The 23,035-nt window shown below is 36.3% G+C and overlaps 1 protein-coding gene across 1 annotated transcript; it reads left to right on the forward strand.

The window, feature by feature from the left end:
• Positions 1–7,835: 7,835 nt before the first annotated feature.
• Positions 7,836–14,370, forward strand: KERA (keratocan). The gene is made up of 3 exons (XM_039240222.1): positions 7,836–7,909; positions 9,400–10,293; positions 14,185–14,370. Exons 2-3 carry the CDS (start codon positions 9,408–9,410, stop codon positions 14,349–14,351), a joined length of 1,053 nt encoding a protein of 350 aa, XP_039096153.1. The 5' UTR covers positions 7,836–7,909; positions 9,400–9,407; the 3' UTR covers positions 14,352–14,370.
• Positions 14,371–23,035: the final 8,665 nt, after the last annotated feature.

Raw genomic sequence — 23,035 nt, forward strand, 5'->3', positions numbered from 1 at the left:
TGGAAAACCATAGGGCTGCACTGATTTCTTATAAAGGCTTAGGAATATCGTGTGGGGATACTTCTCTAAAGTGATGACAATTTGCTGAACCATGTATTTATTACCACTAGGAATTTTGGATTTTGAAGGCCACACATTACTACGTGCATCTCGGTGCTGAGAATCTGTAAGATGTGACTTTGTCCCGTGTCAAGACAAGACTCTCCAGACAGATAAGGTCACAGTGATCCTGCTGCTTGTCCTTCATCGGATTAAATAATGTCTAAAAAACGTAAAGCAAGTTGGCTTGCTATATGCAGTGTGTGGTAAGCTTTAATAAGAGAATTTAACTCCTAGCTTTCCAAACAAGGGCATTCTGTGTTTAATAAATGATTATTATCCTTCTGAGAAACTAGACCCAAGGAGAGACTGAACAAATTGATATTAGCTGCCCAGAAACTTAGTATTATCTATCTATCTAGTCTAATCTGAATTGCCCAGCAGGGCTGATCCCACAAGTACATGGCATAAATGAGAATAAGACCAAATAAATCATAGTCCTTTGGCACTGCTGTCTCTCCCTTTGGTCACACCTATGACCTCATGGAGGCTTTCTCTATGACCAACTGCCAGGGAAAAGTATAAATACACTCAAACTGTAATTTACATTATGTGACCAGCAGGAAGAGATTGAGAATGGATACTGCAACATACAGCTCTGATTGGAATGACCTGGCAGGCAGCTTGGTAAGAAGTTAAGAATACACATATGCGCTCGTGAATCTGCTCGTGATTCCTGGAGACACTACGATTCTCGTAGTATTTGCTCAGCATGCTGAATAAATGTTGCATCATAAGAAACTCTTTCTACAATGCTTTGGAGATGAGCTTTAAACTGATTTAAACTGATGGGCTTTCAAGCTGCTTACCTCTTGTTACCTTTGTATCACCTGAAGGCCAATAGTGTGAAGGCTAACTTGCCAGAAATGGAGAGAGCTTGAGAAGCTAGAAGAAAGTAACTCTAGAACCGAGCTCTTCTGGATAGCTGGTAATAGCTCATCTGAGAATCACAGAGGCAGTTTTAATTTTCTTTTTTGATTAGATAACAAAAGTCTTCTTGTAGAGTCTTGGAGCAACTGGTACCCTAGAGAGTCGTAAATATTAAAGTTGAATCAAAATATAAATAGCTGGGGCACCTGGGTGGCTCAGTCGGTTAAGCGTCTGGCTTCGGCTCAAGTCATGATCTCACAGTTCGTGGGTTTGAGCCCCGCATGGGGATCTGTGCTGACTGCCATCTCAGAGCCTGGAGACTGTTTAGGATTCTGTGTCTCCCTCTGTCTCTGACCCTCCCCTGCTCACACTTGCTCGCTCTCTCTCTCGCTCTCTCTCTCTCTCTCAGAAATAAATAAAACATTTAAAAAACATAAATAGCTTCTAAGTGGCAGGATTTATTAATAATTTCAGATCAATTTTTGTAGCAGGGCCTTAGGATGCTTCCAATACAAAGGCTAACCTATGGATAGAAGGTTACTTGCTTTTTTGAACAACAGAAACAATACATGTTAGGAGTATTAATAAAAATCATACTTATAAAAAGTACACTGAGAAGACCAAGAATTGACTTTTTCAATTTACATCCAGTTGTGAGGGTCTATGTACACACACATGTGTGGTTGATATAAATATGCATATGGGGCAGGGCCAGTGGGGAGAATACCTACCTGCTCATTAGCCAGCAAGAGACATCAATTCCCATGGGTCTTCCAGTAAGATTACTAGTGCTTTTCTCTTCAGCATCGAAGTTCAACAAAGCACCATCATATATGTGAAGAAAGTCTCCAATATGAAATACCTCTATAGGCCAAACAAAACCAAGAAAAGAAAAAAAGAAAGAAATCAAAGGAAATAAAATTATTGCAGGGTGCAGAAAAAAACTCACAATATTAGGAAAACCTTATCGTTCTTAATCTTGTGTTGAATGAGATGAAAGAAGATAGTGATAACATAAAAAAATAATATTTTAGGAAAGGAACAACTGAAGAATAAGTTTGCAAAGTAAACGTGTAATACATGATGTAGACATTTTAAAAATCACACGATAAAAGGAAATCAGTCAGAAAGCATAACAAAATTTTTAAGAGAAAATATAAGCGATAAGAGACTTAGACAATCAAACATGCACTAAGATTTACCAAAACAATTAGAAAAAAATGGATGGACTATATGTGCGTGAACTTCCAGATTGAAAGGACTCCTTGAGTGCCCACTGGGTGTTGAATACATCCCTTCAAGGCATATTGTTGCAGAAGTTCAGACTGAAGATGAAGGAAATTCTCAAAAGTTTCAGAGAGCAAAGAAATGTCACATTCTGAAAACTGGAAATTGTTACATGGGCTCTTGGGTGGCTCAGTTGGTTAAGCATCCAACTTTGGCTCAGGTCATGATCTTGCTGTTCACAGGTTCAAGCCCTGCATGGGACTCTATGTTGATAGCACACAACCTGGAGCTGATTTGGATTCCTTCTCATTCTCACTCTGCCCCTTCCCCTCTCACACTCTGTCTCTCTCTCTCTCTCAAGAGAAATTGTTATGGTCCTGGGCTTCTGTCACTGATGTTAGATCCCACAGGCCCTTGGAGCAAAGGTTGTATTATTTCCTAAATACGCTTTAAAGGCCGTACCTTAGCAGAGAGAGTGTGATTTTTGTGTTAGTTTTAATCCATACTTCAGGCAAACTTAGTTAATTTTTGAAGAAACCTTACAGTGAAGACTCCCTTCATAAATGTTCTAATGCTTGTTGCAGATAAACCCCCTTTATATAAGATACAATTGAGCTGAGCTTACTTTCACTGAACAGAACTCCTCTGTGTAGGTTGTAAAGGAGGATGATTATAGCCCCATCAACTGTGTGACAACTGAAATATGCTATTAAAAAAATCTAATATTATCACCTGCCAAATTTGCTCAGGTTGGTTTGTAACAATGAGAAAAGTAGGTTGAAGCAAGAGAATATGGAATTCCAAATGAGGTATCTTCCAGGAAAAACAGAACCTGATCTCTCTGATTTTCTTTATCAATGCTTTTATAATGCTCTATGTGCTTTAAAAGTATTAACTCATTTAATTTTCGCAACAATCCTCTGAGAGGGTATTCATTATCACTATTATTACTAATGCATTATCATCATCATCATCATCAATGTTATTTTACTGACAAGGAGACGAAGGTGAAAATAAATAATTGTTCAAAGTCTTACAGCTTGTAAATGGCAGAGATTTATATAAACCTAAGCAGGTCTGGCTTTTAACTGGTGCACTGTGTTGCCCCTGCTCAATGGGTGCAAAAAATTCTTCAATGGTTTTATAATTCTGTCTGATCCTTCAGAAAATATTAGTGCAATAGTTGCATATGTATGTAGAATATACTGTATATAATTTATATATATATAGGAAATAAATGCAGTATAGTGAAAGAATAATTTTGCACTGTTTCAGCACAAAATAACATTTATATTGCACAATAATGTATGCAGTAAATATTTTTTTAATCAAAGTTTGTGAGATGCATTCATTAGGAGTTATTGAAGGGAATCCAGGCTACAAATGGGGTAAAGAGGGGAGCAAAGCAAATATACTAAATCTTTTTACTTTAATGTTTATTTATTTTTGAGATAGATAGACAGCTTGAGTGGGAGAGAGACAAAGAGAGGGGGAGACACAGAATCCGAAGCAGGCTCTAGGCTCTGAGCTGTCAGCACAAAGTCTGACGCAGGGCTTGAATCCATGAGCCATGAGATCTTGACCCCAGCTGAAGTAGGATGCTTAACCAACTGAATCATCCAGGCACTCCATAAATCTATATCTAATAATTGCTGTTTAAAACTGGTCAGTCCAACAAAATTCACCCAAACAAGAAAATTAAGATTAGTGCTAAAAGAAATGCATAATAGAGTTGAACACATGGCCTCTCGCGAGTGGGTCTTACACTGAAGTAGGTAAAATGGGGATTGCTATCTTATCAGTTTTGTAGTGGTTTTGACCATTTAAAAGTGGCGTTACTATATTTTAAGTGTATTATTTTGAAAAAAAATTATATTATAGATGTATATGTGCGTGTTAGCTATATATTTTAGTGGATACCTTTCATATTTTTAAATTATTTCACATAATTTAGTGAAACAAAGCTGAAACTGATCTATTCAGAGAAAATTATTTCTCTTAGCAGAAGTCCAATCAATTATACATAAGCATAGCATCTAAGAGCACCCAGTGGTCCAACCATTGCTGAAATTGATATGTCAGACATATATACCAACAAATTTGAAATCCTACTAGAGTTTCATGTCTTATAGCTTTATACATTGCCTTCTCTTTTAAAACACCCATTGGGAAAATAATTAACATAAAAAATAAAATGTCCACAGGGGATGTCTGGGTGGTTCAGTCTATTAAGCAACCAATTCTTGATTTTGGCTTAGGTCATGATCTTATGGTGGTGAAATAGGGCCCTGAATCAGGCTCTTTGCTGAGCATGGAGCCTGCTTAAGATTCCCTCTCTCTCTCTCTCTCTCTCTCTCTTTCTCTCTCCCTCTCTGCCCTTGTCTCTCCCCGGCCTGCATATCTCTCTCTCAAAATAAAATAAAATAAAATAAAATAAAATAAAATAAAATAAAATAAAAATAAAGCAAATAATAAAAATAAAATGCCAATGGTATTCAAGAATGTAACAAGATAAATACTTCAATCTAAGACAATTTAGCAAAACAACCTCCCTTTTAATAGGAAGCAATAGAAGCAAGATAAGCATATAGGAAACATTGAAACATGCTAAAAGGAAGAAAAGAGGTTAAAAGAACAACAACAATAACAACACTTTAACCCCTCTTCAAGTTTCTATAAGGACATCCCTCAGGTAGGCTAGGCAAAGATGCCAATATCATACTGTCTGCTGAAATTTCTGGGCCTCATTTCCCTCGTATGTAAAAGGGGCAAGTTTGACAAGGTGATTTGTAAGTTCTCCTTGAGCTGTAACCTTTTTCACCATGAAATTTTCCCACATTTATCTGATAGTATCACCTCCATTATCTTATTTTATTTTCTAACAACTCTTTCTGGTAGTCAGGGCTGTTGCATTCTATGTAGACAGGCTCATGATGGTTAAATAGCCTGTGCAAGCTCAAACAGCTAGTAAGTTGCAAAAGCGAAAGTCTAACTCACATTTTTTTCTTTTTACCATATGTCTAAGATTGTCCACCATGTTCCTATTTACAGTTACTCAAATCAAAAACCTCGTAGCTATCAAAGTGGTGCATGTGCCTTTTATTTTTACCTGTTCATTTACTCATTTAGTAAATATTAAACACAAACTACATCCAAAGCTTCATGGACTTTGAAAATGTCAGTCATTAGAGAGGCAACACCAGAGCCACATCATGACACCTAGGCATTCTTTCTCCCTCTTGGCAGAATCAGGTAAGACTAAGTAAAGTCTTTCATTAATTCTTATACCAGCTAGCATGACTCAGACATTCTCACCACTGCGTTAATTTAATTTATTGAACTTCCACTTAAGCAGTTCCAGTGAAGACTTTAAGTCCCCATTCTCCAGGAATCAGTAATCAAATGAGGGTAGATTGGATTGTTATAGAAAAAATCAGGATAGAGACCGGCAGAGATTTAGTAACAGTGGAACACATCTTGTGCTTTCAGTCTGGAAGCAAAGACACCAAAATTTGGTAAGCACCATAGATGGCCATTTTTATTTATATCATGCCTCCCAGGGTCCTTAAAATGTGATTGTTTTCATATGCTCACAAAATGAGAAGGGAGAGTTGAGAATGATTTCCAGATTTCTGGTTTGGGAGACTGAATAAATGATAGCACTCAAAAGTATAAAATGATAAGAGCAGTTAGAAGTAAAGGGAGACAATGAATTTCATTTTAGATATATGCCTTTGAGGTACACAATAGGAGAGTTCTAGAAAGCAAGCAAATGCACACATAAAAGTGCAGATCTCTTCCAGAGGCTGTGTTGGAGATAAAGACTCAGGAGTCATCATAATAAAGGGAATGATTAAAGCTTCACAGTCCTACGAGAAATGTGTAGAGAGCAAGAAGGACACAGAGTAGATGGCAGAATCTCAAACGGTTCTAAATGCTAGAAACACTTTTCAAAATGTTAGAGGAAATGGAGAGCCTCAGGATGTAAATGGGAAAAATCCACAAGGAAAGGGAGAGGAAAATGAAGAGAGAATATCACAGAAACTAAGAGAAACATTTACTACAATGGGTGGGTCAACATTGTTGAAAGTCAGAAGCCCGGTAAGTCAGACACTAAAAAATTTCCAATATATCAGTAAATATGAAGATCACTGCTGATTTTTGTCAGAGCAAGTTTAGGGAAGCAGAAGGATTCGAAGCCATATTTTGGTGGGTGGATCATGGGCCCACTGGTCAACAGGAAATGAAGACCGGAGGCAGCCAGGAGGCTACTGCAACTTTCTTACAGTGAACTTGCAGCCATATTCGTGTAATACAATTAAGAAATGACTCAAGTAATTTTGGCTAAAAGAGAAAAATTAAGAAAGAAACAGTTGGAGTAGGCTGTGCAGAGCTGATGATCATTTGTTGTGTATATCCTGAGAGTTTAGGGAAAAGAAGAGAGGAACGTCAAGAACGCAATAGGCAGAAACCATTGTTTTGAGAAAGCAAATAGACTTTGAGTTTTTTCTTTTCTCACATAGGGGATGAGTGAACCTGGAAAGTTACAGGAGATCATGTCTGAATCAGATCTTAGTCTATAGAAGCTCGTAAACTTAAATTTCCCAGTTGAGGAGCATAATAGGGCTAATGCTAAAGGAAGGTTCCCATTTCCAGAAGCGTTTTTGAAAAGCAGGGCCAACACTGAGAGGTGGTCCAGTGCTGCAGAGAGATGGCAGAACTCTACTGACCTGCCGATGGTGAGCGGGGAGGCGGGCGGTTTAGGAAAGGTCTTTTGGGTCCAGGACCTTCTCCCCTTCACCGTTCTCCATCAGTGCTGACTGAATCACATAAATTAAGCTTCCTGACCCCAGAATAAGATAAATTTTGAAAAAACAAAATGTTTACAATCCATCGCCAGAATAATGTCTGAAGATTATTTTTATTTGTGTCTTTCTTCCAATGCCACAGCAATTCTTTCTCTCAAAGAGAACTAGACGACATTATCTTAGATCTATGTGTTAAAGAAGAAGAAAAAAACAGTGCAACATAATGTCCTGTAATGGACTAAATACAAAACATCTGTTCTAATGAGAAAAACAATCTCATTTTAATAATGACTTGGAATAAAGGTCCCAACGGGAAACAGAGATACAGAAATGATTTCTATAAAACAGAGCATAACACCATGTATAGTGCCAACATCAGGTACAGCTTCTCAGATTTCCTTTTACATTTTTCAAATGTATTTTCCCATATTTCCCACAAATGCAATATATCTAACTAGAATTCCAACATCTGTTTTATATGAGACATGAATACAATATTTCCATAGAAATAGAGGACATCAGCATTTATTTCTTTGTACTCATTTTAAAAAAAAAAACACTTTAAAATCTTTTTGTTACATTTTAAATCAAAACTGCCTTCAGTCGCCTGCTGGCTATACAGGTCTAGATACCAGCACGTTGCAACATCTCTGGAACGGTCAGTTCAGAGTGGCAGTTGCCCTGAATTTTTGTTATAGGTTCCGGAGAGCAAAGTCTGAATTTCCTGTGCTGAGCTGCCTAGGTACCGAGGTACTGTTGTGGTTGGAGGGGTTAAAGTTGGAGCCACTGGTGCATATATTTGAGGGAGGATTCATAAAAACACGACAGTGGAGCCTGGGTAAATCCATTACTGGGAATGAGCAGTGACCAATAGAAAGGAAAGAAGAAGATCCAAGAAGGCTGAGGTAAGCAATCTGCAGCCCTGTCAAAGGAGAAACAATAGATCAAAAGGTGTTCACAGTGACTGGTCAGAGGAGGTTTTACTTTTTCTCATAGGAAGCTTGACAGCATAAATTAAAAATAAATTGTTTTAGTCATAGATTTTTTTCCCTCTTAATTAAGTTTTAGCAAACTTCAGACTCAGACCCAGGACTCCACGGTATATTCCTGGACAGCAAGGTAAACTATTTTCGCACTTTTTAAAAGCTTAAAGTTACGGATTCAAAGTTCTGCCTCATCAGAGGCAGAGTTGCGGCTTAATAACTAAAGAAAATCCCTATTCTGAAGAAAAGGATGTTTTAATGCGTCTCTCCTGGAAGATGACTAGAGCAGAATTCTGCAATCGTAAAAAAATGTGACAGCTCAGGAAGCCAGCTCTGCACTTGTCATTTTCCTCAATTTAGTGGCACAATTGAAAGATCAGCATTTCATAAATGATGCTTACTTTATTTTTTTCCTGAGGATTTAGTAAAATGTATGTTGTTCTTATTATCAAGCAATTGGATTAAATGTACAGTGGTCGGAATGTTACTGTCAGATATATGTAAATATATATTATTTTTCCTGTTAGAACAGTTTGTTGTACCCGTAACCTTGTTGATATCCAATGGGGAGGGTATATATCTTTTAGATGGTCATACACCAATTAGTGTTAACCCATTCTTTGATAGCAGCCATCCTGAAAATATGGGGCTCTATCTGAACCTAAACATGTTCTATGTTTTGCTTTTTCTTATCAACCACAGTAATGCCATAGTTGAATATATGCCTCACTGTGATACAGAGTTTGTAATCCAAATTCTTTGGTTGAATGACTTGAGTTTGTGCTTCTTATATTAGAAGTCTTTCCCAAAACCCCAATATAAAACTTACCGGAGAAGTTGAACAAAAGAGCAAGAGATTAATTACACATTTTTCTTCATATCTTAGAACCTTCCTTGACAACCAACTGCTAAAATGTTCTTTGATCTCTCTATTTCTTTGGTTCAAGGGCCAAAGAGCCTGGGAAATCTCATCCAGATGTTCTTCTCATTTAGGAGTAAAAGTAAAAGCATATGCTTACTTCTTAGAAACAACACAGACTCTCAATCTGAGTTATTAAAAGATCATTTTTTGTACTCTTGTATTCAACTGCAGGTTTCAGTTAACTTTCTTGTATTAAATAGCTTGAAATGGAAAAGCACTTAGAGCTCCTGAAATTTGCTTTCCATTACTCGGTTTTCATTGTGATTGGGTTAAAAGTGGAAAGCTAAAAAGTTACTGAGTTTCAGTGTTTGAAAAATGCTTTGCATATAGTGCCTACTCAATGTATGTGTATTAATTGATATCAATGTATAAACTGTTCAAATTGTTTACCTTTCCCGAAAGAAGCAATGTTTACTGTTTGTTTCGGAGCACACAGTTTTCTACAGGTGAAAAATATTCAACCATCTAACAGTTGTGTCCCCCATCCTAGGTACTATCATGGCAACCACAATCTGTTTCATCATCTGGGTGTTATTCATAACAGATACTGTGTGGACTCGAAGTGTGAGACAGGTCTATGACGTAGGTGACCCAGAGGACTGGGCTATGCATGACTTTGACTGTCCCAGGGAATGTTTCTGTCCCCCTAGTTTCCCTACTGCTTTATACTGTGAAAATCGAGGTCTCAAGGAAATCCCTCCTATTCCTTCAAGGATCTGGTATCTTTATCTTGAGAACAACCTGATAGAAACCATTCCTGAGAAGCCATTTGAGAATGCCACCCAGCTGAGATGGATAAATCTAAACAAGAACAAAATAACCAACTATGGGATCGAAAAAGGAGCCCTGAGCCAACTAAAGAAGCTGCTTTTCTTATTTCTGGAAGATAATGAGCTAGAGGAGGTACCTTCCCCGTTGCCGAGAAGTTTAGAACAATTACAATTGGCTAGAAACAAGGTATCCAGAATCCCTCAGGGGACCTTCAGCAATCTGGAAAACCTGACCCTTCTTGACCTGCAGCACAATAAACTACTAGACAATGCCTTTCAAAGAGACACCTTTAAGGGACTCAAGAACCTAATGCAGCTAAATATGGCCAAGAATGCCCTAAGGAATATGCCACCTAGATTACCAGCCAATACAATGCAACTGTTTTTGGATAACAATTCCATTGAAGGAATACCAGAAAATTATTTTAATGTGATTCCAAAAGTGGCCTTCCTACGACTAAACCACAACAAATTATCAGATGCAGGGCTCCCTTCAAGTGGTTTTGATGTATCCTCAATACTAGATCTTCAGCTGTCTCACAATCAACTCACCAAGGTCCCTCGAATCAGTGCTCACCTTCAGCACCTTCACCTTGACCATAACAAAATCAAAAGTAAGTGATTGTCAGGGTATGTCTTTGATTAAAATGCTCATGGTCATTAAACTTATTCTATATTTTCTTTAAGAATAGCAACTGCTTTGGGTTTTCCTCCTCCACCCCCCCCCCCACTAATGTGCCCTCAGATTTTTTTTCAATTTTTAGTTTTTGATTTTGTCTATTCACACACAATCTTAATGAACAAAGAAGTTCAAATCTTCAAGCTGTAAATTGAAAAGTGGACCTTACTATTCTACAAAGGGTGATTATCCACTGGAGAAATTGAATGCATCTTAATTGTACTCCTGGTCCAATATTTCTGCTTCACTGGGTAGATTTGTTTAGGAAAATGTACCAAGTAAAAGTGACCTCATGAATAGTAATAGAAAGAATATGATTTAAGAGGTATCAGAACACCTCAGTCCTAAAAATTACAGGTGCTTGAAACCACCTTAATTAATACTCCACTTTAGATTACAGGGTCTCTCAAACTTTGAAGTGTACAGGTTTGTGGGAACCCCACAGTTCCTGGTTGAGTAAGCCTGGATGAGACTTGAGATTTCATTTCCCACAAGTTCCCAGGTGGAGCTGAGACTGTTCCTCTGGGAACCAAGCATTAGGAATTAACGCTGCAGTTTAACACCTGTTCAGTTGAAACAGAAACAAATGCTCCTGAAAGTTGGTAACTCCTTAGGACTAATGGCAATCAACAAGGTAGAAGAACTGCTCCTTTCCTGAAAGTAGCTTTTGATAAGGGAGAGCGGGGTGAGTGAGAGCATCTTGCAGGCAGAGGTGCCATCGAGGAAAGACTTGGTTATAGAAAGGAGAATCTGGAGACACTAAATGCAAACCTGACATCTTCACAATCATGCCTGAGACCAGGCTGACCTTGGTGCAGAAGCATGCAATGTCATGGTCCAAACTCAGGGGTACTGGAAGCAGCCTGGCACTATCCATGCATCCTCCATCTTGGTACAAGCCCATGAGGAAGATAATATGAGGAGACTTCTCCTCAACAACCTTAGAAAATACATTCCTAAAGTGTGAATCAGTCCATTTGTAGGCAAATAGCACAGATAATTGTCAGAATGGTGTGCCACTTGGTTATTATTCACTAGTTTCCTTTAAGCAAATAATCACACAAACATCCTACTTATAAGAATAGACTATTTTTCCACTGGGAACTGCTCAGTTATTCAAGTTTTTCTTTTTCTTTTTTTCTTGTTTCTTTTTTTTTCTCTTTGAGTTTTTCTAACAGCATACTTGAGCATATCATCTAGGATTTAACAAACAGGCTGCTGCCACAGTTTTCCATGGTTAATGGAAATTTGTTTAGTCCTGCCATCAAAAGAAAAGATGCAACAGAAAAAAATGTTAATCGCTGAATCTGGTTCTCTGAACCAGATAGTACGATGGCCATCATTTGACCTGATATATATTGACCTGATATACGCGTTTTTATTTCTAATGAACATTCTGTGCTCCTTCAGGTGCATCCCTTAAGTGGCCACAAAAGCCCCTTGGACATTTGATGTGGGAAGTGAATTTACAGGGATTCCAAATGTATCCTTGTTTGTGAATGAAGGATTCCCCTGAAAATTTGAAGAAAAGTTTCTTTAGGAGTAAAATAGCAAACTTCAACACAGTTGCGCACGTAAGCCAGGCATTTTTATATTTACATAAAGTTATACCAAGAAGAGTAGAGTTTTGCCTCCCCTTCTCTCAACATTTTTAAAAGTTTTACAATGTTTTGTCATATATTTTTATTCTTCAGGTGTTCTTTTACCTTAACGTATATCTGGATCATCTGGAAGGCTTGTGAAATATAGCTTGGTGGCCGACCTTCACATTTTCTGACTCACTATGTCTAAGATGGAGACTAATAATTTAGTTAGCAAGCAATGCTGATGCTGTTGGTCCAAGGACCACACGTTGAGAATAATAAATTAATCCTCACAAGAATCTTGTTTGGTAGCATCAAGAGTTTCTAAAGAAAGAAACTGAGGGTCAACTAAGTGAGAATATTTACCCAAGGATAAAGAGTAAATATAATAGCCAGGACCTGAGCTCAGGCCTTCTCAGTATTGTCCCAGCACATTTTTCTTCAATTTCCAGATTAGAGGACTTTAGAAAAACTTCTACCAACACAAGTAAGAATAATTTTAATAGCAGCAACATCAACAGGGAGAAATTGATTTCTTTCTTAATGTAGATATCAGGCATGGTTATTTCTATATTCCCAGGGAATAAATGCAAAATAAGAATTTCCCTGGCTAGAATTATTGGCTCAAAATTATATCCATTATATCACACTGTGTTATAATAACTGCTAAAGTACTTATTTCTTCTGGCTGCATAATCTACTCTAGTTGTTAATAAAGTGGTTTCCAAGAAACATACCTTTTATATGAAGAGTTCTTAGAATTTATGGTACAGTAAACTTTCCTTATGAAAAAGATGGAAATGCTTATTTCTTCTTAATAATTTAAGAGACTTTAAATTTGGCAAAATGTTATCTATTCAAATAAGTTACTTCTTGGTGCTCTCGTAGAAACACCATAATTAATTTATAAAAATATAACTACATTTAGAACTCTTGTTTCTCACATTACATTTATTCAGACATGCATTGGTTATGGGGCATAAGAGTAATAAGATTGAAAGGGAAACAGGCAAGAGACCCTATGTAGTAGGAAAAGTACAAGGCAAGGACTCAGCTCTGTCATTTACTTGCTGAAATACCTTGTGTGTAATACCTTACCTGTCTGAACCACTTATTCCTGCAATGCCCATGTAGGGAGAATCATCATATTGCCTGATAAAGCCTGTGTGGTGTTAAGGTCATAATGAATGTGAGAAACTAACTTTATGTACACAAATGACTAAACAAATATGAGTCATTATTTTTTAACAAGTTGAATTCACAAAATGGCATAAGATTGGACCTAAGCAACCTCGCTTTCAGCATAAACTCAAAAGAAGGCCATTGCCAAAATAAGGTGGGTCTCATCTAAGATAGGACCCTTTCCTCAAAAATAGTTTCAAAGGAGACTTAAAAGCAGTATGCAGATTCATGGTTGAAATCAGCTAATGTCCACACTTGTCTGAATTTTGCTAATTTAACAGGACTTATTTCCTGAATACTCTTAAATTTCAGTCTGATCATTGATGCCAAGGGCTCTGATCCAAGGCAGGTGCATGATTTCTCACATTCTAACCATCTGAAAAGGCTCATGGGATGTTTCCTGGATTGAGTCCTTTGCAATTCAATTCTTGGCAAATGTATCCTTTGAAATTAAATACACAAATATAAAGATTCAGGATTCTTTTCTGTAAGTATTACATATGTAAACTTATGTTAAATGTACTTTTTAAAAACTCATCATACACAATTAATTGGAAGTTTTGCATTTTATGGTAGCTTTTGAGCACTTTCCCTAATTGATTTTCCACCTACACATCCATCTATCCATCCATCTACCCTTGCACCTATCTGTTCTTTCTATGAATCTTTGTCTCTACTTCTAATGCCCTAAATACTACCTGTCTTATTTTATAGTAGTCTAAGCATGACTTATCTCACCTGGAAGCTTAGAAAACAAATGATATATCTTATATGCTTTAATTTCCATCACATTTTAACAATATGTGCTTTCTAGTGTCCTGCACAAAGAAAGTATAACTGAATATGGAGATAACTATATATATATATATTACACATTTTTAGGGGTTACTTTTATAAAAGAGGTGCACAACCTCCAACCTACACAAAACTGGTTTGTATCTGGCACTTTCATAGATCAGGTCTCTAGGACTTCTACAGGACCGTTGCATGGCTTCTTGGTCTTCCCACCCCAGGTCACTTCTGTTCCAGTTCATTCATTCATGCCATCTTTGTCTCCATAGATGTAAACGTCTCTGTAATATGTCCTACCATACTGCCTGCGGAACAAGATTCCTTTGGTTATGGACCTCACCTACGCTACCTCCGTCTGGATGGAAATGAAATCAAACCACCAATCCCAATGGATTTAATGACCTGCTTCAGGCTCCTTCAGGCTGTCATTATTTAAACACATCTTTAACAATCTCAAATTGGTTTCGTGAGCTAATTTATCTGCAATGAAATTTGGTTACCGTTCATAACTTTAAGACAAAAGTCACATTCCAATGGTGCTCTCTGCCACCATTTTTGTTTATGTAGCTTATGTTTTCTATTCAAAGATGCTTTCACTGATGATATGTAGCATGGCTAGCTTTACTTTAATTAATAAAACAGACACAGAGTTAAGATAGTTTGCCAACTTATCAACTCAAAGGTAATTCTTTTTTGTCTCTTTCACAGCTTACTAATATCAAATAATGTAATTGTACTATTATGCAATATAAAAGCCATACTTATGTGCATGTTCAAGATTATGTATGCAGATACTAGATTGATCATAGAAACACAGTAATCTAACAGGAGGTAAGAAGATCTGTAAAAAAAAAAAAAAAACGGAAAAAAAGGTATTTTTTCATCACAATTTCAGATTGCTACATAGTATTTGTAGGTATAAGTTTGGGATTTAGCTCAAGAATGGATATACAATGTATTAAATACTTATTGAAAGGAGAGTTTTAGTCATTTAATATCAAATAACAGAGTAACAGCAATTTTCAGTTCACTACTATTTTTTATAGCTGCTATTTTTAGGTATAGTACAGTGTACTCTCTCTATTAAACAAGTCCTAAGTTTTAAATTTCTCATAACACATTCCTGAAAGAGTCTTAGTGTTTAACATTTGAAATCCACTTGAATTGCAAATTGTTCAGCTCTTATATTGCCAGTGGTTTTGGATTTTTTAAATAAAAAGAGTGAATGCTTTCTAACAAAATGGTAGCAAAATATTTCTTTGAAGGGCATTATTTACAAGTTTTATTAAGAATATATTTTAATAAAAAGTTTCAGTAGCAATAATTTCCATTTTTCTACCATGAATATATGCAAATATATTTCCCCACATTTGTTTTTCCTTTTCATGTGGTAAACATAAGAAAAAAATTGTACTCAAATCACTTAACATAATACATTTACTTCTCATGAGTTCAAAAGAAGGACTCAGAATACGATTAAGTTAACAAAGTATCATTTACTTTAGACTTCTGGTTTTGTAAAGCATATCTATAAATAATATTCCATAGAGATTAATACATGACTAGATATTTTCCAAATAGTATTCTGAAATATTCTATATAACTTTATATATCCCTTGAAAACTGATCATATATATTTGGGAAATATCAGATTAAGGAAAATCTAACATGCTACTTACTCCAATACTTCTCAGAAACTTAAAATGTCTCTATAAGGTGAATTTTCAAGAAAAGAGCATAACATACAGTTTTGCCTACTTATTTTCATGCAAAAACTTATATATGGTTAGGAGTGAAGAACCAATTAACTTACTTTGAACAGAGTTTTTAAAATGCTGGCTAAAGGTGAAAAATGAAATTAATTGACATTAAGAATATTTTTTTAACTTCAAAGCACATAAAGAAAAATATTACATTTACATTATGAAAATACAAGTAATCAGATATCATTAGACTGGGGAAAAAGAATATATTGAAAGAAATATAAGAACTTTAATTATTTGAAAAATTGCCATAGGAAAAGGTGATGAAATTACAGGAGCACCAAAATGAAGAGCAGAACATATGGTGAAATGTGTATGGAGTTATATCTTAGCTCTAGCTAAGGAAGAATTTTCTAATAATTGTTCAAAGTCATTCAACAATAAAAGCAACTTTTCTTGAGATGGAGTTAACCAACCACTGGAACTGTTCAAACTGAGAATGAGTAATGGTTCAAGACAATGGCTATAAAAGGAATTCCTGATCTGGAAGCAAGGTTGTAAAATGTTCCTCTATGATCTTTTCAACTCTAAGAATTCCATTTTTTCCTCTCTTCCTCTTTGCCTCCTTTCCTTCCTTCTTCCTTCCCTTCCTTTTCCCTTCCTTTCTTCTTTCCTTCCTTCCTTCCTTCCTCCCTGTCTTTTTTTATTCTTCATCTTAGAAAATATATATCGAGTACCATGTATATATTCCAGACTATCCTACCCACTGGGAATATAGTACTTTATACTATAGCGGATAGTTCATCAATTAGGTGAATAAATCACAAAAAATATATATATAAAATGTTATCTGTGATAAATTCCATTAACAGAGACCTATATGGTACAAAGGAGTTATTAATTAATACTTATTTGATGTAAAGATTCTTTAAAGAAGTAATGATTAAGGAAACGTATAAAGAAAGAATGAGAAGTATTCAATGCTGGTGGGAATTGTTTAAAAAAAAAAGTTCAGGCGGAACATAGACACTGTGGTTTCCAGGAACAATTTAGAAGTTACCTGAAGTGTTTTAAGTCAGACAGAACTAGGTTCATTGAAGATCAGTATCATGTAGTGGTAAAGAATATTAACACTGAAGCTAAAATTACTGAATTCAAACCCCAGCTTTCCCGTTATGTGGTCCTAGTCAGAATATTTAAATTCTCTGTGCCTCAGGCTCTCCTCATTTATGAAATGGGGACAAGTAATAGTACCTTCCTTTTTCAATTAGAATTAAATGTGTAAAGTGTCTTGAAGACTACTGAACACATGGTAAGTGCTAAATGAATGTTTATTGTTATTGTATGCAATATATATCTACATAGATAAAGACATACACACATATACGTGCAAGGTTCTTTCTGTAGTGAGTAAAACAGTTTGGAGGGGATTAAGACTAGATGGGAGTAGATCAGTTAGGATTTTAATCTTACAGCACAAATTTGAAAAACAAGGTATCTTAGAATATAAGGACATTGATGGTGTTGGTACAAATGGACAGACATGCATGAATGTGAGAGAATTAGGAGGTAAAACAGTCAGGATTTGGTGGGTGATTGGATAGATGGGAAAGAGAGCAAGGAGGTGGTAAGATTTATGCTTGTAAAACTGAATACATAGTAGTGTGTTTTCTCAGAGGAACATGCTTAGAAAATCATGAGTTTGATTTTAAGGGCAGGTAGTTTGCGGGAGCCTGGGTAGCTCAGTCAGTTAAGCCTCTGACTTTGGCTCAGGTCATGATCTCACAGTTCCTGACTTTGAGGCCCATGTCAGACTCTGCTGATAGCTCAGAGCCTGGAGCCTGCTTCAGATTCTGTTTTCCTCCCTCTCTGCCCCTCCCTCATTCACATTTTGTCTCTCGAACGTAAATAAATATTAAAATAAATAAAATTAATGCAATTAATTTGAAATTATTTTGAGTCATCCAAGAGACGTCATATAAGCTGTTGAATGAGAGCTAAGGTTAAAACAAGGGGTCTGGACAGGTGCATAAATATATAGGTGAAATTTTCTAGATTTTATTAATCGTTCCAAAACTTTTAGAAGAGGAGCGCCTAGGTGGCTCAGTCGGTTGGGCTTCTGACTTCGGCTCAGGTCATGATCTTGCAGTTTGTGGGTTGAAGCCCCGCATCAGGCTCTGTGCTGACGCCAGCTCAGAGCCTGGAGCCTGTCTTCAGATTCTGTGTCTCCCTCTCTTTCTGACCCTCCTCTGCTCATGCTCTCTCTCTCTCTCTCTCAAAAGTAAATAAAACATTAAAAAATTAAAAAAAAAAACAAAAAATTTAGAAGAATTCTGCATTAAATATTCTTATGCTCATGAAGAAAGACTGAGAGAATGCAGGCATAATACTCTCAGTATTGGCTAATGAAGCTACGAGGAATAGAATGAGCTTTCTACCAGACATACTTTTAAAAAATACATGCACAAAGTTACTATAAATTCTCTGAAATTTACAAATGATCTGCTGCTCTCTTTGTTAATATATACATTGTAACTACCACCAAAAACTTTTAAAAATCAAGAAAAAGCCTAGGAGATGAGCTTAAGCCATTTTTGAAGTTCTAGGATCTTAATAAATGCTCAATTTCTCATTTTGTGGCCCTACATGAAACAGAAGAAAATAAAACAATTTTATCTATGATTTCACCATGGAAATATGATGAACTTCGTTCATAAGCAAGTAAAAAAGGGCAAAAAAAAAGTAGTATTCAATGATTGTGAGCAGTATATTTGCAAATTACCATGGTAAGAAAAATAAAAAGATGAGTTGTTGGTGGTAAGAACCCTGTAATAGATTGTTTTATTTGCTTTCTTTAAATTCTCTTTAAAAAACAAAAACAAATGAAAACAAAACAAAAACTAACAGACAGAACAACTGCCTGGTGGAAGACAGTTTCTAGGTGACATCTTGGATAAATTTGGGGTCAAGGAATCCAATGTACGTGTGTATTGACAAATAGATGGATGGAGAGATTAAGATATTTAAAATTTAACTTGTTATAGAAACCATGGATTGGCCAGAAGGAGTGTAAATTTTATTGGTTTAAGTTAGGATTATATGTCATATATGAAGAATGAATTTTTTCAAAATTAACCACAATTTATTGGTAAGCGATATTTACCTGTCAAAGAATGACAGAGTTTTTATTGAGTCCAAAAGAAGGCAAGAAGGAAAAAAAAAGACAAGTGGAAAGTGTATAATTAAATAGTGCATTTGAATCCACATATATTGGTAATTACATGGTACAGTGGTTAAGGACTTGTGCTTTAGAGAGAAAAGATCAAGTTTCAAATCCAGCTTGTGGAATTTACTTTGCCAATTCCTTGATCTTTGGCAACTGTTTGAACTTTTCTAAGGATTGAGTCCTCACTTGCAAAATAAGGAACAATATCAACTATCTTACCCAGTTGCTGTGAGGGTAAGAGAAAGAACAGATGTGTAGTTCTTATCATCTGACACTTGGAAAGTAGCCAATAACTGGTAGGTTGGAATGTTATTATTAGCAGGGAGTCTGGTGCACAAAATTGCACATGTTTTCTCCAGACCATTTTGCAAATAAGGAACTGAGAAAAATGGATGGTGAAATTAATCCAAGTTGGTGTAAGATTTGGTGCCATGGAAGTCTAAATAGCCAAGTGGTAGTTATGGAACAGGGTCGGTGAACCAGACGAATGTTGGAGAGTGCAAGAAATGAAAGCAGGAGGGGATGGATCGATTGAGGAAAAAAAGACTGAAGTTTCCATGGAATGAAGTATAAGCTTGAGGGGAATTGCAGTGTACATAATCTGGAAGGAAAAGAATGATCTGAACCTGGGGTACTACAGGTTAAAAATGTCGAAAGTAGGGGCACCTGGGTGGCTTAGTCGGTTAAGCATCCGACTTTCGCTTGGGTCATGATCTCACGGTTTGTGGGTTCGAGCCCCGCGTCGGGCTCTGTGCTGACTGCCAGCTCAGAGCCTGGAGCCTGTTTCAGTCTGTGACTCTCTCTCTCTCTGACCCTCCCCTGCTCATGCTGTCTCTCTCTCTCTCAGAAATAAACATTTTTTAAAAAATGTCGAAAGTAGCCCAATGCTGAGAAATGAGAAGATTCTGGGTACAGGAAGGGATTGCCAGAACAAAGAAGTGAATGTCAGCAAGGTCACAGAGGAAAAGTATCTATGACATTATAAGAATTTCAGACGCAAGAGCTTATAGTTTATTTTAGCACCCTGGAGAGAAGAGTTCACACCAAATGACAAAATAGTTAAGCAATACAAGCCCTTTAAGTGTCTTGTTTAGTATCAAGTCACTGTTGAATGGCAGACCCAGGATTCAAACCCAGGTAGTCTATCTTCAGAGTTCCTGCTCTGACCAACATGTCATACCTCTTCTCATGATGAAATATGCCATTATGGTTGAAAAATAATTAACAAAATTACTCTAGAATAATAGACACATATCCATAGCAATTGATTATTAAAATACTACTTTAAAAATTACTGTGCCTTATGGAATAATATTTTTCATAATATCTGAAATATTGCATATATTGAAGATGATTTATGATTTAGAAAAACAAGGAAATGTCTGATTTACCAAAAGCTGTAGAAAATTTCTGTCCTTTATGCATCTGAGACATATTTCTGAAACTCCTTGCACAGAGTATTTCTGTACAAGGAAGAGAAGGAAAATGATATATAAGCATAGTATAGAATTTAAAACTCTTTAGAGAATATAGCACATCATTTGCAAAATCACAGGATTATCATCTTGAAGTTTGAATTTGTTGTTCTACCTTTGGAGAAATATTGCTTCCTTTGTGACATTCAGCTGAATAAACAAAATTCAAGTGCAGAAAGAGACTCATTGTCTGAGTCCTTAACGGTTTCTGAAAACAAGTTAAAATTGTCCTGGAAAAAGATCAGAACAGTCAAATGACTGGAGTGGCTTTTACAAAACCCATCTGAAAAACTATCCATAGTGTATGTTATGGTGCCAGGGTTCATTTCCAACAGGGCAAGAGCTCTGCCACATATTCCATTTGCTGGCTTCCTGCTTGTATTAAAAGTGACAAAACAAAGCTGTTGGTTAGTGGGAAACACTATCCAGGGTGAGAAGTAGAAGATTACCTTCAGATACATGGAAATAAAGATGGAACATTTTCTACATATGATTAGCAAATGTAGGTCATATACACAAGGGACAGAAAGTGTTTTAGGTGACTTAATAGTTACTGATGTATTAAAATTGAGGGTGGGGGGCACCTGGGTGGCTCAGTCAGTTAAGCATCTGACTTTGACTCTGGTCATGATCTCACAGTTTGTGAGTTCCAGCCCTGCGTTGGGCTCTGTGCTGACAGCTCAGAGCCTGGAGTCTGTTCAAATTCTGTGTCTCCCTCTCTCTCTGACCCTCCCCCACTCATGCTTGGTCTGTCTCTCTGTTTCTCTATCTCTCTCTCAAATACATTTAAAAACCACATTTAAAAAGTTAAAAAATTAAAATTGAAGATGGTAAGACATAGTTGTAAGACCATTGAGGATGTAAGATAAAGATACACATAAATTTGAATCCTAGTTCTGCTAAGGGAAACTGAGAAAACTACTCAAATTCTTTGGTTTTTTATTATACTAGACAGAGAAGAATATGTACTTTACATGATAGTCCTCTGAGGATAGGAAGTAGTGTATGTAGGATGCCTGGAATACACTAGGTGCTCAATAAGTAAAATCTTATCATTATTATTGGTATGATAACTAGTTGAAGTTCTTGAGCAAAGATGTGCTAAAGAAGCTTTAGACAGCAATTTATCTAGAAGGAATATGTGATAAAGTAAAAATAGTAAAACGTTAATGATGGAATCTTGGGACTTGGTATATTGGTATTCATTGCATCTTATTTTACTTTTTTAATTTTTAAAACTCTAGAAGCAGTAAAAAAAAGTTGATAATAATTCTTTCTTAAAAATGATTATTTACTTATTTTGAGAGAGAGAGAGAGCACACGTGTGTAGAAAAGGCAGAGAGATTAGAGAGAATTCCAAGCAGGCTCAGCACAGTCAGCTGGTGTCTGATGCCGAGCTGGGTCCCACAGACCATGAGATCATGATCTGAGCCGAAATCAAGAGTAGGACACTTAACCAACTGAGTCCCCTGGACACCCCAATAATTCATTCTTTTGTACTCATAATATCCTAGTGACTTACAGAGGCTCTAAAATACTAGTGATAGTATTAAATCTATCTAAAATCTCTGAATGCAAATTTCCTTATTTTGATTGAGAGATCCAAGATTCACCAATACCATTTTACTCATTTTTGGGGCACCCTGAAGGATAACACTTTCTCATCCCCCTGAAAGAAAGCAGAGAATTCATGAGACAATTTCTGGCCCCAGGGCAGTGAGTGGAAGGAGTTTGTATCATTTCCAGGCCAAAGGATTTCATTGGTGAGGTGCAACTCTCTTTTTCCATCCCAGTAATGTGAGGAGGAAGAAGTCCCCGTGTTCCAGGTTCTAGATGGTCGCCGGTGTGCATTCTGTCAGCAATCTGTGTACCTCCCTGGAGGATAAAATGGGGCAGGGCTGCCCTTTTGATTGGAACAGGGACAGATAGCATTTAAGAGAAAGTAACTTTTCTCTTGATACTAAGCCAGTGAAATCTGTGCTATTTGCTATGACAACATAACAGTAGAACTTTAATAATTCATTCACATTTTGCGTATCTTTTCAGTGATGTAAGTCCTGAAAACAGAGTTACATAACCAGTATAATATTTGCAATTTAATTTGTAACTTCTATCTAAATGATACATAAGCTTGCTGAAAGTCACACAGCTAAGAAAAACTTCCAAAGAAAACAATGATTTCCTGCCTCACCCTTCCCACTCTGGTCTCATTCTCTAGACACAACACTTTTTATATTTACTAGTTTTATTGTTCTTAAAGTTATCATCATATTGTTAATGACATGATTTTATCCTATTCGATTTAGTAACTTTAAGCAATCTGTACTAACTCTGTTATAGATGATCATTTAGCATACTATATCTACCTTCTCCCTTCTTCCTATCTTATTATCTACTTCCTTTTGGTAGTTATCTTATTATTTAGATTTTTTAACTTAGGTAATAAACTTGAATAAATAACTTACACTTCTATTTCCAGTTTCAACAACTCTAGGAGACCATCCCAACTTTTCTCCATGTGATATGAAACAATTAACATCCTAACCCTTCCTTTTACTTTGCCATCATCTCCTGTCAGCTACACCTTTATTTTCACGTCAAAGTTGTACACTTGTAAATAATAACTATGTTTTCTATGGTGTTTATAAACTAACTCTAAAAAAGTTTTTAAAAGAGACAATTTAGAGTATAATATATATACATATTTATGAGTATA

This window comes from Hyaena hyaena, unplaced genomic scaffold (assembly GCF_003009895.1).
Source record: "Hyaena hyaena isolate Hyena2069 unplaced genomic scaffold, ASM300989v1 scaffold_170, whole genome shotgun sequence".
NCBI lineage: Eukaryota > Metazoa > Chordata > Mammalia > Carnivora > Hyaenidae > Hyaena > Hyaena hyaena.

Bases quoted from the DNA above. Each gene is read 5' to 3' on its own strand.
- KERA (XM_039240222.1), top strand. From the start codon at position 9,408: ATGGCAACCACAATCTGTTTCATCATCTGGGTGTTATTCATAACAGAT. The intron at 10,294-14,184 runs GTAAGTGATTGT...TTGTCTCCATAG, and splicing joins TGACCATAACAAAATCAAAA to ATGTAAACGTCTCTGTAATA.